This window comes from Lithobates pipiens, unplaced genomic scaffold (assembly GCF_037356315.1).
Source record: "Lithobates pipiens isolate NorthernLeopardFrog02 unplaced genomic scaffold, aLitPip1_a1.2 Scaffold_23, whole genome shotgun sequence".
In the NCBI taxonomy this organism is placed as follows: domain Eukaryota; kingdom Metazoa; phylum Chordata; class Amphibia; order Anura; family Ranidae; genus Lithobates; species Lithobates pipiens.
Genome location: NW_027507785.1, coordinates 217,760,433 through 217,775,065, shown reverse-complemented (window position 1 = coordinate 217,775,065; position 14,633 = coordinate 217,760,433). Strand labels below are relative to the sequence as shown.

Genomic DNA, 14,633 nt, shown 5'->3' with positions numbered 1-14,633 from the left:
TCATTCAGAGAATAAAAGAAATACTGTACAAAAGGAGTAATGCAATATACAGTGTTAAGCTTGCAGAATGGAAATGTTCGATAAATGAAACTGGAGATTTGGAAAGCACAAGGGGGTGCAAGACGTAGCTTCACCGTTTTCCATGAGTCAAATCACTGTTTTGCTGATGTCAACAGTAGACTGAGTTACCTATGCCGGCACATTTTGTCTGCACAGCAGACACTGATTCCCGCAGGAGTAAATGTAGAGTAAGGGTGCCTGAGTTGTGCAACTTGGAGCTTACCCCATTGGGCAGATTTAAAAAACCTTTACTTCCAGGTTTTATAGATCAGCCCAAGCGTTTTTACTGTTAAATTAATCATACATAGAGCCAATGCTGGAGTCAAACTGTTAAATGGTCCTAACAATCCCAACACAATCATGCAGTAATTTAAATGTGTATGGAGAAGGTGAGCTCTATCCATTAAGACATCTTGACTTGTTAGAATGTCTATGGGTGATTTATGAAGAGACTGAACAACATACTCTGTTGGGTTTGCAATGACTTGCCCGTGAAAAAAGATCTGCAGTGATGTGGTGTTACACATTATGGTGTGAGCCAACTCATAACTAGCAACCTGTCACCAACCCACTGACCCCATCTCTATGTCTGGCCTTACCCTAGGCTCCAAACCTAACCCTAAAGTAGAACTATAGGCAAAACTTTTTTTTTTGGATAGAGCAAGGGTTATAACCCCTGTCATAAAAAATGTTGCCATCCGTGCCCCATGTCGAAGATTTCCCTTCACTCTCTGTCTCATTGCCAAACAGGAAGTGAGAGAAAATCCCTACAAATTAAGGCAATCCCTTGTAGACCCCCAGATCACCAGAACTAGTGTCCCCATTTGAAGATTCTCACTTTTCTGGGGACAAAAAAATGTGGGATTTTGTTTATGTTCATGTTCAGAGATAATGGTAAACAGGACAAATAGAAAGGGTGAATCTCCTTAATGGAGACACGATAAGCAATAAAAATTTACAGGGGTCCTAATCCCTCTACACTCCAAAACTAAAAAAAAAGTTTTGCCTTTAGTTATACTTTAATCCTAATCCTCACAGTACCAATTACTATTCCTTAACAAATCACTGTACTGTCAAATGGATGTCGCTGCTAAATAGGCTGAGAAACTTCCGGCAAGAGGAGTGGAGTGATAAAATTGGTCCTATCAACAGATGTAAACACTATATTGCAAAATCATCTTTACTTATGGTACAATAATAAAACCTTACATCTGGTCAAGTTTACTATAATCACATCCCTCGTTATTTTGACCAACTTATTTCAGTTAAAGGGTCAATGCATGCAAAAGCAATATTTTCATTAGATGTGAAGCCTATCTGTGGAGTCAAACCCTAACTTTTTATATGGCTTAGATAAACCAACAACAAGATTTCCCTGCCATAACTCCTGACTATCTTAATGTCCACCTGGAAGTTCTTGAAGTTTCTTTCCATATTTGTAAGTTTTAGTAATTCCTGTTGCGGTCTCCACCATATACAACTCCTCATGCTAGCCCATAGCAGGTGTGCAGATCCAGCAACCTAAAGTACATGTGTGGGCAAAATTAAAAATGAAATAAAAAACATTCAGTACATCTACACAATACATGTACATTTCCCTTTGGTTTGTCTGTTAAAAACACTACAAGTAGAGAAAAACCTCATTATCCCAAAATCCAGAAAGCTTTTCTAGTCTGGTATCGATGCTTTTGCTGCACTGAAATTCCAAATAATGTTATCAGATCTTCCTGAGTTCTCCCCTTCTAGACTACAGTACCCAGCATATGTTATAAGGAAGTGAGGGAGTTGTTCTGTAGTCCAGCAGGGGATATCTCAGACAGACGATGCTTGGGATTTTAGAGCAGCAGAAGCAGCATTGTCAGCCCAGAACAGTTAGGTGCTCACTAGACATTTGGCAGAATCAACAACTCTTCTGTGTTTGCAGTGTTCATAAAGAGACAAAATATGGGGAAACGGTTATGTACTAAAGAGATGTACTGCATATGTTTATACACTTTAGGTTTAGATAGTACTAACACAGGAATTAATGTTCCAACATTCAGAGCATGAATCAAAATTGACATATTCTACCAAATAGAGTATTTTGATCTTACTAGTTAGTCTCTGCTCTCTGGGATATCCTACAAAGATATATGGATGTCAGAATGTAACGCTGCATTACAGAGTACATAAAATTTGTTCTACTAATACGGAAATCTCTATTAAAATATTGGCAGAAATATAGTCTCGCTCTTTGGATTAGTGTGTTGGTAGAACTGTAAGATGTGAACATTAGCGATTAACATTACAAAGAGGTAATAACAGAAGTTCGTTATTTATATGATGGGAACAAAAAAAATCACATGCAGGTCCTGACGAGCCCCCAACTGCTGCCGGTTGGAAGACACATGAGATGGTCTTGAATCTAATCAGTCTTCCCATTTTTCTGAGTTTTGGTCAAAAAGCCATCAGTGTGATAGAGGACTTTGTAGCATCCCTTAGTGATCTTCATCATCCACATAACGTTCATTATATCCAGAGATACACTGGAGATGATCCAAGCACATTGTGCCCCCAGACCCAGTCTATGAAATGCCTCTGTGCCAAAAGTAGAAAAGACACGTCCATAGTAGGTTGGTATGACAGCTATCCTGACAATGAAGAAGACGATTGTCATCAAAACTCCATTCACCATGTTGGGCACGGAATGTTTGTGGTATCCCAGCACTTCGAAGAACCACCTGCATAACTCAACAAAAGTGACAAATTTAATGCCAGATGAAGCTAGACAATGTAGTAAAAATAAATAAATCTTATCAAGCAGTTTTGTTAGCAGCAGAGTTAGTAAGATAGATACTTGATTGTATCTCTACCAAAATAGTCTTTAACCCTTTCATACCCAGAAGTCATGGCAGTGACAGCATGCATGTGTTAACTTTGATAATAATTCTATGAATATTTTGTATATCTTAGTAATTTTTATTCTTTTCTATGGACAGATAACGCTCTTATTTGGCACACTTTTTTAAATTCTTTATTTATAGGTTCCACCAAAGCATAAAAATAATACAGTTATCACTAAACTGCCAGAGCTGAAATAGATAGCATTAGTAATGCATACTGTTACACAAATATATAGGAAAGATGATGCATGGTAGAGATCTAGGTGGAAACCAACTTTTCTGGTTCTACAAACAAGGCAAGTTAAGGGTCTGGTACACCATTTTAAGAAAAAAAAACTGTTTTGGTTCTTTTACATGCTGAAAAATGCATATAGATATAAAAATGCTTTATTAATGTGTTTTTTTTTAAATATTTAATTTTAATTACAGTATTAAAAATATGGCACTGTAGCTTGACGGTGAAAGTGATCATCTGCAAGCTGAAGGCTTTCATGTTTTCAAAAAAAGCCTTCCTTCTGCATGTGATCAATATGTATTAGCTGATGATCACATTACCAAGGACCAAGCAGATTCGTTGACAGTCACAGTCAGGTTTAAGAGCCACCAGCTGCACTGAATGTTGGCCGGTGGCTCTGAAAGGGGAAAAAGGTGTATAAACATATCCCAGTATGAGGCTCCAATGTGGTAGGTGGTAAACTGTATGTATAACAAAAGCATTTTTTAAAGTTAAGTAAGTTAAGTTAAGTGTAAGGAGGGGCTGTCTGCTTGTTATAATCCCTTTATGTGTTTCAACTTTAGTTTCTGTTTGAATGTACAAGTGTGGAGTTCCCATTGGTTTTTCCTTGTCCCCACCCCCTTTATGACAAGGCTAAGGGGAGTGTCCTTAACTATGTTTAAAAGTGTATGTTTTGTACTTAATAAACAGTTTATGCTCTGCATGTTGAACCCTCAACATCTGTGTGGTTTGCTTTGTGATTCGGGGTTAAGGGCTGGTTATGGCAAGTCTGCCAGCTGTGGGTGCGTTTGGAGAACAGGAGACACAGTTCTGGCGGAGGTGCTCAGCCAGGGTATACAATATCCGTCATAGTGCCCATATAAATGTCAGCTGTGGATAGGGTCCAGTCAAAGTATGGGAGCAAGACACCCAAGAGTTGCCAAGCTGTAGAGCTACACTGGGCTGATCTAAAGAGCCTTCTGCAGGGCTGAATCCCCAGGTATAGATCATGTGAGGGCTAGCTGGAGTTGCCCTGTCTTCCCCTAACCTTCTTCTGCAGGTCCTGTAGTGGGTGCGGATGACATTGGGGGATTTGACAGAGTTCTCAAATGTGAGTAGTAGCTAAAATCAGGGAATAGATGTCATCAGGAAGCTTGCCCAGCTGTGCAAAGTTAAAGAAGGGACATTTGTAAAAGATTGGTATAATAATTGAAGAAGCTTGTCACCCCTAGCCTAAGGCTGAGAAATTATTATAAAGGAAGAAGTGGTCCCACCTTTGTGGTGGTCCCTAGCAGAGAAGTAGAGGGTAAGATAGCTAAAATGTGAGTTGTGCTCTGCACTGGAAAGACAATAGGTGTGCGCAACCTATTGCATTAAGGTGTGCACTCCAGAGCTCAACCTCTCACTTTTGAGACAAAAAAAGGGACTGAGGACAGAGATTCCCCAGTCCCTTTCTCTGCAGCCTTAGCTGCACTGGACAGTGAATGAATAGGAAGTGCTCTGTGCTGAGCACCTTGTGCGCACGCCTATGACTGCTACAAAATGTCTATTCATGCTAATGGTGTTCTGATAGCAAGTATGTTGACTGTGATGTGTTATGGAAAAATCATGAAGTTCATGCAGTAAAGTAATGAAAATGCATCTGAGTATGGACATTCTTTTATTCAAAGTGTTGGGCTTCAGGCTGGGAATGTGTAAGCAGCCCTCTGTCCTGGAGACATGTGTCCAATATGGCGGCAACAAAGGCAGATAGGTGGGTGCTCTATCCAAGAAGAAGCAGGGCGGGACATGTATAACTTGGCACCAATATCTGCCCAATGACAAGTCTCCTACATCTCCAGTGGGGGCAAAGTCAGCAATACAAATTTTTAAGGGTCCTTCATCCTTAAGAGGGATTCCGCCAAAAAAAAAAATATTAAAAGCCAGCAGCTATAAATACTACAGCTGCTGACTTTTAATAAATGGACACTCACCTGTCCCGGGTTCCAGCGATGCCGGCAGCCGAGGCCGATCGACCGCTCGGGCCTCGGCTGCTGCCGCCGCCATTCTAGGTGAGGGAATCAGGAAGTGAAGCGAATCGGCTTCACTTCCCGGTTCCCTACTGCGCATGCGCGAGCCGCACCGCGCAATAGGAAATCTCCGTGCTGTCACTGGGACCCGTGTGTGTCCCAGCAGACAGCGCAGCAGGGCAGGAAATGGCGTAGACTCCCGTGGGAGTCTATGCCCGGAAGTGGGTGAAAATACCTGTCTTTGACAGGTATCTCCACCCCCCTCCCCCCTGAAAGGTGTCAATTGTGACACCGGAGGGGGGGGGTCCGATCAGCGGAGGTTCCACTTTAGGGTGGAATCCTGCTTTATTTACTCTATGCAAAACTTAAAAACGATATATAAAACTCTGCATATATGTTTAAAGTCTGCGCTGAGAGAAAACTGTAGGCTGCAATTGCATACCTGTCTTTTACTCTCATGCTAATTCTTTGGCCTTAATAATTTAGGTCATTAACCCTGCATGGTAAAGATAAGGGAATCGCAAAACACCAAAACCTGAACAGGCAAGAAGCATATAAGAAGTAGGTCAATTCCATATTGTTTTTGTAGTAGATTATCTTTCAGTTTGAAGACAGTCAATTTTAAAGATCTTTACAATAAATTACAGCAGAGTGGCTATGACCTTTACTATTTCTTCATTCGCCAATGAATTGTATTTTAGGGAACGCTAGAAACAAATTCCAAGGTCAATCAATGCCTACAAAGCGTTTAATTGATACTGAACAGGCAGGAGGTCAGCATGTACAATCTAAAAAAGCTTGCTCCAGGCTTTTAAAAGCTACTAGGACAAGCTAGATGCAGGATTCAATATTGGAGTTTGGGTCCATGGACTAAATAGGTTATGCACATATGGGAAGGGGTACAGACTGCACACCGAAATTAAGTCTTTAGAAGTAACGTCTGTGGAATTCCCAGAATGGTCTGTACGGGAAATCTATACAAGTTTGCTGATATTTAAAGAGACCTTGTCACAAATGTAAAAATTGCAGGTAAAAGCACAGCAAAACCTTAAATTTGTATTTTAAATGCTTAATTGCAGTGTTTTTATTTTTATCTTTTATTGATAGTGGATGCCAGTGGAGGAGCGAGGGGGATTATTATAGAATATCACATTAGTGACAACCCTGGGGCAGCTTGACATCAAAGATGGCAGTGCCCTGTAGCAGTATCAGGACTTCTGAAGGTCTACACATGATATGCTTTTACAGGTAAATAACATAAATAAAATATATTCTTATGACAACATTATTGATAAGAACAGGTTAGTGACAGAGTCTCTTTAAGTCTCTTCTTTTTGAATGTTATACCTAACAACTTTTTTTGCATTAATAATTCAAATTACAGTAAAGCTTAATGTATAAGTTCATGTTTTGCACAAAATTCAGCCAGTCCTCTTTCTAGGCCTCAGCACAACTGGCTGGGTGTACCTTCCTTTTTGCAAGTCCATACATACCTTTCCCTGCTTCTGTCTGCAACCTAATCAGTAAAAACTTTGAGGTGGTCTGCCTATGACTGCGCATTAACATCCCAGAGACATGAATATAATGTACCCATATAGCAGGAGAGGGTCCCATTTAAGTTTATTGGATATTAGTGTGCAGTTACGGACAGGGAACGTGCTAGATTTTTAATGGCTAGGCTGCAGATAGCATGGGAGGCCATAGGTGATGAATGATGTCAGTACAGACATGCGCAAAGAGGAGGGGGTTGACACCAGTGGATGTATTGAGGGGACAAGGCCAACATTTTCACAAAACATGACCTAGTTCTTCAAATAATGGTTGGACAAGAAGGGTGGATCTCTTTATAGCTTGTATAAAAATAACTGTTACTACATATGAAAAATTAACACATGCAGTACCTTACACATCTCTTCTAATAAAGGCCAAACAAGCTCTGTACTCCCTTTCTCTTAAGTAGAAACATTGGCAACTGGGGAAAGGGTCAGAACAAGTCCATCATATTAGACTGTAGGGGGATGGGACACGTGTTAGTTTGTTAGTCTTTAGGGATGAGGTCAAAAGGTAGCAGGAGGTCTAGAAATAAGTACAGGCCTAGTCAAAAAATTGATTGTTTAGACCAGTGGTCTCTAAACTGCGGCTCTTTGCTTGCCTTTATCCGACCCTTGCATACAAACAATGAGGCACCATTCCTCCCACTGACACCAGTGATGAGGCACTATTCCTTCCCCTGATATCAATGATTGACACTATTCCTCCTCCTAACACAAAGGACTGCTCCTCACACTGACACCAGCAATGGGACAACCTTCCTCCCACTGACACTAATGATGGGGCACTATTCCTTCCCCTGATACCAATAATTCACTCTACTCCTTCCACTAATACCAATGATGAAGCCTTGTCCTCTCCCGTTGACGCCAAAGCATTTTCTACTCAAACTGGCCCCAGAGAATCTGAAGGACAGTAAACTGGCCCTTTGTTTAGAGAGTCTGGAGACCCCTGGTTCAGACCTAAAGTCACTGTGTACCACCAACTGTAAATGCAGATTAAGCAGCTTGTGCTACTAAAGGGGGCTGATGTATGTGTTAACATGTTTTTTTCTGAGTAGGAAAGCAACATAGATTAAACAACAAAATTGCTGATTTACAGTTTAGGCTGTGATTGCCAAACCTTGGATCGATTTGACAAGGCCAGGTCTAATGTGACATTTTATCTAACCATAAAGCAGTATTAAACCCAAAACAAAACATGTAATACAGTTCATTCATCTTACCAATCATTAGATGCGGTGACTGCACTATTTTTTTTCCCCTTCTGATTTTACATGGTGATTTGGCCAGTAACACATCTCCTTATTAGTGTGCCCCCAACCTGGATGAGAGAGCACAGGGGGCACAGTAGACAGCAGTATTGCCAGTCTGGGGGGGAGAGGGGAATGTTAGCTGTATTAGTAGATTTAGATACACTAACAAATTGAAGCCAAACTCCAGCTAATACTTTACAATCAGTTACAGCACCATTTTTGTTCCTTTTGGGATAAAGGTTTTACATGAATAGATAAAAGCTTATCACTGTAAGCACCCTCTTTCAGTATTAAATGTTTTTTTTCTCAGCCATGTAAAATGCTACATCTGGAACAGAGCTTTTCCTTTTGAAAAATAACAGACTTACTGGCCAGATCACCAGATGAAAATAGAAGTAAGAGAGCCTAAGAAAGAAAACGAATGCAGTCATCAAATCTACGATTTAGCAAGCTGCAACATAATAAATGTTTGCTTTTGGGTTTTAATACTGCTTGAAATAAGAACTATACAGATAATATTCAAATTGGAATTGTTTCACCTACCGTTGATTGACAAAAGGTGTGGAGAATTCAGCTAGGAGTCGGAAATTACCAAAATATGGCAACATTCCTTCACCCTGGAAAGTGAATTGATGGTTGTAAAAAGAATTATTACAAACAAGAAACAGGATAGCACAGAGTTGCTGGACAAATTCCTTTACCTACAAAATAAAGTTATCAACATGTTTTTGAAGGGGGAAACAACACAGTAGTTCAGAGTTATTGCAACATGAGTATTTCCCTTTTTATTTATTAGGAGTTTTCCATTTTCTGCCTCGAGGTGATACAACCCAGCTTTATGGAACAATTATAAATAGAAGGGGTCATAACTCCATTTGCCACCAAGTGGAACTTCACTCTCTCAATCACCATTGACTATTTGTAAACCTTATGCTGCTAGCATTAGTAAATATATATTATATTTAAAGTATATTATATTTACTTACTTCCTTTTTCTTTGCCTAGGCAAATTATGGCATACATCATTTTTGCTTTGTGGTGCTCAGATGCAATGTATTTCCACTTTAAGTTGTCATGAGAGAAATATGGGAACTGCCATTTCTGATCTTCTGAACATGCTAGTCGCTTGTTTGTTATCCTGTCCCTCTGGCTTCAATACTTTCTGAATTACTGAGGCAGAACAAGTATGCAGTCCAGGAAAGTCAGAAAAAAAAATCAACTATATTCTATATTATTCAGAAACCAACTATATCCCTTGTGTGCAAAAGGAAACAATAAGGACGTGCCAGGGTGTATGCAGTTATCCCTTGAACTGTCCAAAAAGGGCTTCCAAACAATCTGAATCCAAAACATAAAAGTAAGGGAAGCACAACCTAGCGCAATAAACCTTCAATTGAGTAAACATAAACACACACAGTAGGATTGCACTCACATGGTTAAAAGGAAAAAAATACATCCTTAAAAACTGTCTTCCACAACCACTAGAGACATGGCATCGCTGGTATAGCTTCACCTGAGAATTCAGCAGGAAACACCGATGTGTAGGATAAGATCCTGCTGTCACGGTTGGGAAATTGTCACCAACCACCATGCACACTTACAGATGATCCGATTAAGGAAGGAGAGAGACATGGAGAACACTGGCCCCACTACCACCTGATGCAGATGCCATGTCAGAGATGTTGAACATCTAGGTCAGCCTTTCTCAACCTTTTTAACCGAAAGGAACCCTTGCAATCATTTTCAGGTTTTAGAGAACCACTGCTGAAAGTAGTCCAGTGGGAATTTGCCCCCTCCGTTGGTGGCAGACAGTGGGAAGAATGCTTCTTTTACAGACATGGCTCTGGCTCTGTCAAGTGGTGTTGGACTTGGAAAAATTGCAGGCACCGTCACATGATAGGTCAGTTAGACACAGCTCAAGGAACCCTTATGCCCCGTACACACGATCGGACATTGATCGGATATTCTGACAACAAAATCCATGGATTTTTTCCAACAGATGTTGGCTCAAACTTGTCTTGCATACACACGGTCACACAAATCTTGTCGGAAATTCCGACCATCAAGAACGCGGTGACGTACAACGAGTTGACAAAAATGAAGTTCTATAGCCAGTGCAGCTCTTCTGCTTGATTCTGAGCATGCATAAAACTTTGTGCATCGGAATTGTGTACACATGATCAGAATTTACAACAGATTTTGTTGTCAGAAAATTTGAGATTCAAATCTCAAATTTTGTGTGACGGAAATTTCAGTGGAAAATGTCTGATGGTGCCTACACATGGTCGGAATTTCCATCAACAAGCTCCCATCTAACGTTTTCCACCAGAAAATCCAACCCTGTGTATAGGGCATTAGCCAACTCTGGAGGAACCCTGGTTGAGAATGGCTGCTCTAGGTTATAGAAAGTCAATACCAGCCTCATCAGCACTCCAGAGCTCTGATTATAATCACTCCTTTCCACCTTGATCCAAACCCACTCCTTCACAGTAAACCCAACTCTCCTAAATGTTGGACCTCTAGGTTATAAGAGTCATTATAAGCCTCATCAGCACTCCAAAGCTCTCATCGGTGCTCTGATTATAATGATTCCTTTTCACCTGACTTAGGCAGGCCATACATGGTGCGAATGTATTTCCTGCAACCACAGGTTTCAGGAAAGAAATGCACATGATTCCCCCATCAACAAAGACAGTGTTGATAGGGGAATCCCTCCTGTCGAGCCATTGTCTGCTCCCTGGGGGCAGGGGAAGCTGGGAGAAGACAGTGATCATCGCTGGTGGCTATAGCAACCACCTGTGATAATTGCAAGCAAATCCGGCAGGCTGGTTGTACCCAAGTTGATTGAATGATCAACTTGGTACCTTCTGCCTGCCCATTATTGGTTTGAATTTTGGCCGGTTCAGCAGTTCAGCCTAAAACCCACTCCTCCACAGTAAGAGCCCTTTTACACTGGTGTGCTCACATTTTCTCCTTTTAACCATGTGAGTGTGCGTGTGTTTATGTTTACTCAATTAAAGGTTTATTGCGCTAGGTTGCATTTCACTTTTTGTGTAGAGAAAAAAAAAACAGAACTATGCAAACTTGTTCTGGATCATTATCTGAAAGTATAGAAAAAAATAGCAATCACAACCAGGCAGCTAGCATTTTTTAAAAGGAGAGATAAGAACATAACTATACAAGTTCAATACATACAGGCCTGTGCCTAGACTGCAGCATTATTCATGGAGTATACAAATTAGTTTTTTTTTTCCCATTGTCTGGAGTAAATCCAAAAACTTTGGTAGATGGACTGCGAACTGGGGCAGTTTAGAGGAGTCAAATGACCATGTATCTCAGGCAACTTGCATTTGTCTCTTATATCTTTTGTTTGATAGTTTTTACTTTACAACAATAATTGTACATAAAGTAGGCACAAGCTACTTCCAATATTGTGTTATTGTTTTGGCTTTTTGCAGTTACACGACAAAAGGAATGCATGTCTACAAATTGGTCCCATTCCTCATACAGTATAGACTAGCATTTGTCAGCATGATGTTTAAGACCCCTTTCACACCGAGGGCGTTTTGCAGGCGCTATAGCGTTAGAAATAGCACCTGCAATCCGCCCTCAAACTGCTGCTCCTTTGTCTCCAGTGTGAAAGCCCCGAGGGCATTCACACCGGAGCGGTGCGCTGGCAGGACATCAGGAAAAGTCCTGCCAGCAGCTTCTTTGGAGCGGTGAAGGAGCGGTGTGTTTACCCCTCCCCATTGAAATCAATGGGGCAGCGCTGTATTAACGCCGGCAAAACGCCGCTATTGCGGCGTATTGCGGGTGGTTTTAACCCTTTCTCGGCCGCTGGGGGGGGTAAAAGCGACCCGCTAGTGGCCAAAATGCACTGCAAATCCGACGGTAAAACGCCGATAAAAATAGCGGCGATATACTGCCGACGCAATAGGCTCTGTGGTGTGAAAGGGGTCTAAATATAGCACTGGCTAAGGTAATACCAGGTGCATCCCTGCTCTTCAACTGTTTTCAAGAGCTGCTTGGATCTTCTCTGGCACAACACAGATTCAGCCTTGGAAAAGCCCAAATTATTTTAGCAGGTTTTGCTGTACGCCTGCAAGGTCAAGGTTGATAGAATATTTGGAGGTGATTATTGACATACTGAAACTGCTAGTCACAATCACTCCACCAATGGAAGGGTTTCTACCTCATATAAAACTGTGTAAAATGCCTTTGATAAGTCATCAAGGTGACAAGCTGTTCACACAATCAGCTTTTAAGCAATGTAAGTATCTGAAAATGTGGAAAAGAATAACCTGGTTTCATTAATCAATTTTTTATTGCACAAGAAAAATGGCAACATGAAAAAAATCCCAAAATGTTAATTATGTGAATAAAGCCTTGCAGGTGCCACTTCCGACCACTTTTCTTGAAAACAGAGGAGTGAAATAATCACCTCCATTCTTACAATGAGATATTATCAGACAGTGTAGTGAATTAAAATGAATGCAACCCACATGTATTAGGCATTCTGTTCAGATAGGCCTTTATTTTTGTGCCCAAAAGGAAATTTAATTTGTAATGGTTGCCTGTCTACAATTCCCATCTGGCACCAAGCAAAATGTCATCAGATTTTTATTAGAGTTTATAATATTGGCCAAGATGATCAGAAAAAATGCCCGTAGCAGTATCAGGGAAGAATTAAAAAAATTATTTTGCTGTTCTGTCCCACAATATCAAATGTTCCAATTAAGTCATTTAGGTGTACATTGCATCCCATTCACCATTGGGTGACTCAATGATGCTGATTAACATATGAAAACAAATAAATATTAATTTTAATCATTTAACTACTTAAGTAGATACTTAAGTAATAGTAGGTTGATTAATGTACTTAAAACTTTGTTTTGTCCAGCACTCTGTTTTTATCCCTTACATACAACAGGTTTATTTTACTTCAGAATATGATTATTGGTCATTATGGTGATGTCTCATTTACATCCAAAAGTGAACTTCTGCTTTAGATCTACTTGCATAGCTATAAAACTGGATTCCCCACTTGTTCTTCCTCCCACTTATCTGCTCATTAATCGGTAACAGGCCAAAGCCCACCAATGTTTATTGCTACTGTAAAATATTACTCCAATACATGGAGTATGAGTAATAGTTTTTGTTCCATAAGAACCTTGAAGACCAAAGGAAGACCTAGAAAGACCAGCCTCATTAGAGATTGAACATGTTGGAATTGTTGTCCAATAATTTATTTAAATAAACAGAAAAAAATGGCAACCTTGGTTAGGATTTCTTAATGAATGTACATGCTGGGTGAACGAATGTATAATACCAGCAAGACTTACTTTTCAATGCTGCTTAGAGGAGGAGCCCAGGGGGGCAAGACCAGCTGCATTTTTGCAAAGAGCAGCCTTGTGCAGGAGTTCACAAGTGGATATATAGTGATAAATCACTTTCATTATACACAGAGAATAAAGAACATAGCTTGACCAGTACTATACAAGATATATTTTTATATAGGGCTAAAGCTGTACTTTCAGTGAACAGAATTCAGTGCAAATGCATGATAGACACATGGCAAGTTCCCATGTGTATTACCTATTACAAGACTGACCAAATTAGGTCTTCAACAGTCATATACCCAAGTTAAGAATTTTGAAACAAATTTGCGTAGTGATCTAAACCTCACTTAAGAATTTGAATAACTAGACATATTCTTATAAATATGAGCCCCACTTAGTATGAACTTGACTCTTGAGACAGGGCAGAGGTCTCCAGAAGTGTGACAATTGCCCTGGCAATTCACCTTAGACACACATTACCAAATTGTGAGCATGCAATTGTCTGGGATTTAAGAGGACTTCTCATCACGCTCAGAAGTTTGGACATTGTACACCATGACTGCTCAAACTCCTGAAGACCGAGGTCTATTTAAGTGATTTGGTAACTGGTCGCGGGACACAATGAACTATGGGGTTTTACTGCCCCCCAAACTGCAAATGTAAATGAGCTCTTACTGTCTTGAACCCCTTAGAAGGCTGCTTTCACACTGATGTACTGTGATTTACAAGCACCACGGGTGCAGAGCAGTGCCCCTGTGACTTTCCTGTGGGTTAGCTGCTTTGAGCCATAGACTTCTATTACATCGTGTGGGTGTGGTGCACTTTCTGCATTCAGGGGTGCATTAAAGTGGAAGTCCATGCTAAAACTAAAATCCTTGCATTTATAGACACCCACGATCTAACACTACCCTATCTAGCCCTGTAAAGAAAAAATTAGTATACATATGTTTTCTGAAGCGAATCCGACCTGACACGGCTGTGAATTGAATTCAGGAGTGACGTCACCCATAGAGTTACTAAGGGGCTTCCGTTATCAGACATGTCCTCTGCACCCCCCTACACAGCAAAGCAGCGGCTGACATCTCAGCGTTGGATCAGATCAGCTTCAGAAAAGGTATGTATACTAATTTTTTCTTTACAGGGCTAGATAGGTTAGTGTTAGATCGTGGGTGTCTATAGATGCAGGGATTTTAGTGTTAGCATGGACTTCTACTTTAACTTTAAAACCACTTTAAATCTCTTTTAATGACGAAGGCTAGAAAAATATTGTATTCCAATTTCAGGACGACTTTGGAGGTTTAAATGATCTAGTGACTTTTTGAG

The 14,633-nt window shown here is 40.4% G+C and overlaps 1 protein-coding gene across 4 annotated transcripts in view; it reads right to left on the bottom strand.

The window, feature by feature from the left end:
• Positions 1-1,226: 1,226 nt before the first annotated feature.
• Positions 1,227-14,633, bottom strand: part of TLCD4 (TLC domain containing 4) — a 125,238-nt gene continuing 111,831 nt past the window's right edge. For all 4 annotated transcript variants that reach the window (XM_077452861.1, XM_077452862.1, XM_077452860.1 and 1 more), the window contains 2 exons: positions 8,515-8,588; positions 1,227-2,780 (listed from right to left, as the gene is read on the bottom strand). In XM_077452861.1, the coding sequence (XP_077308987.1) occupies positions 2,465-2,780; positions 8,515-8,588 (390 nt within the window). In that variant the 3' untranslated portion in view covers positions 1,227-2,464. The remainder of the gene's footprint in view (positions 2,781-8,514; positions 8,589-14,633) is intronic.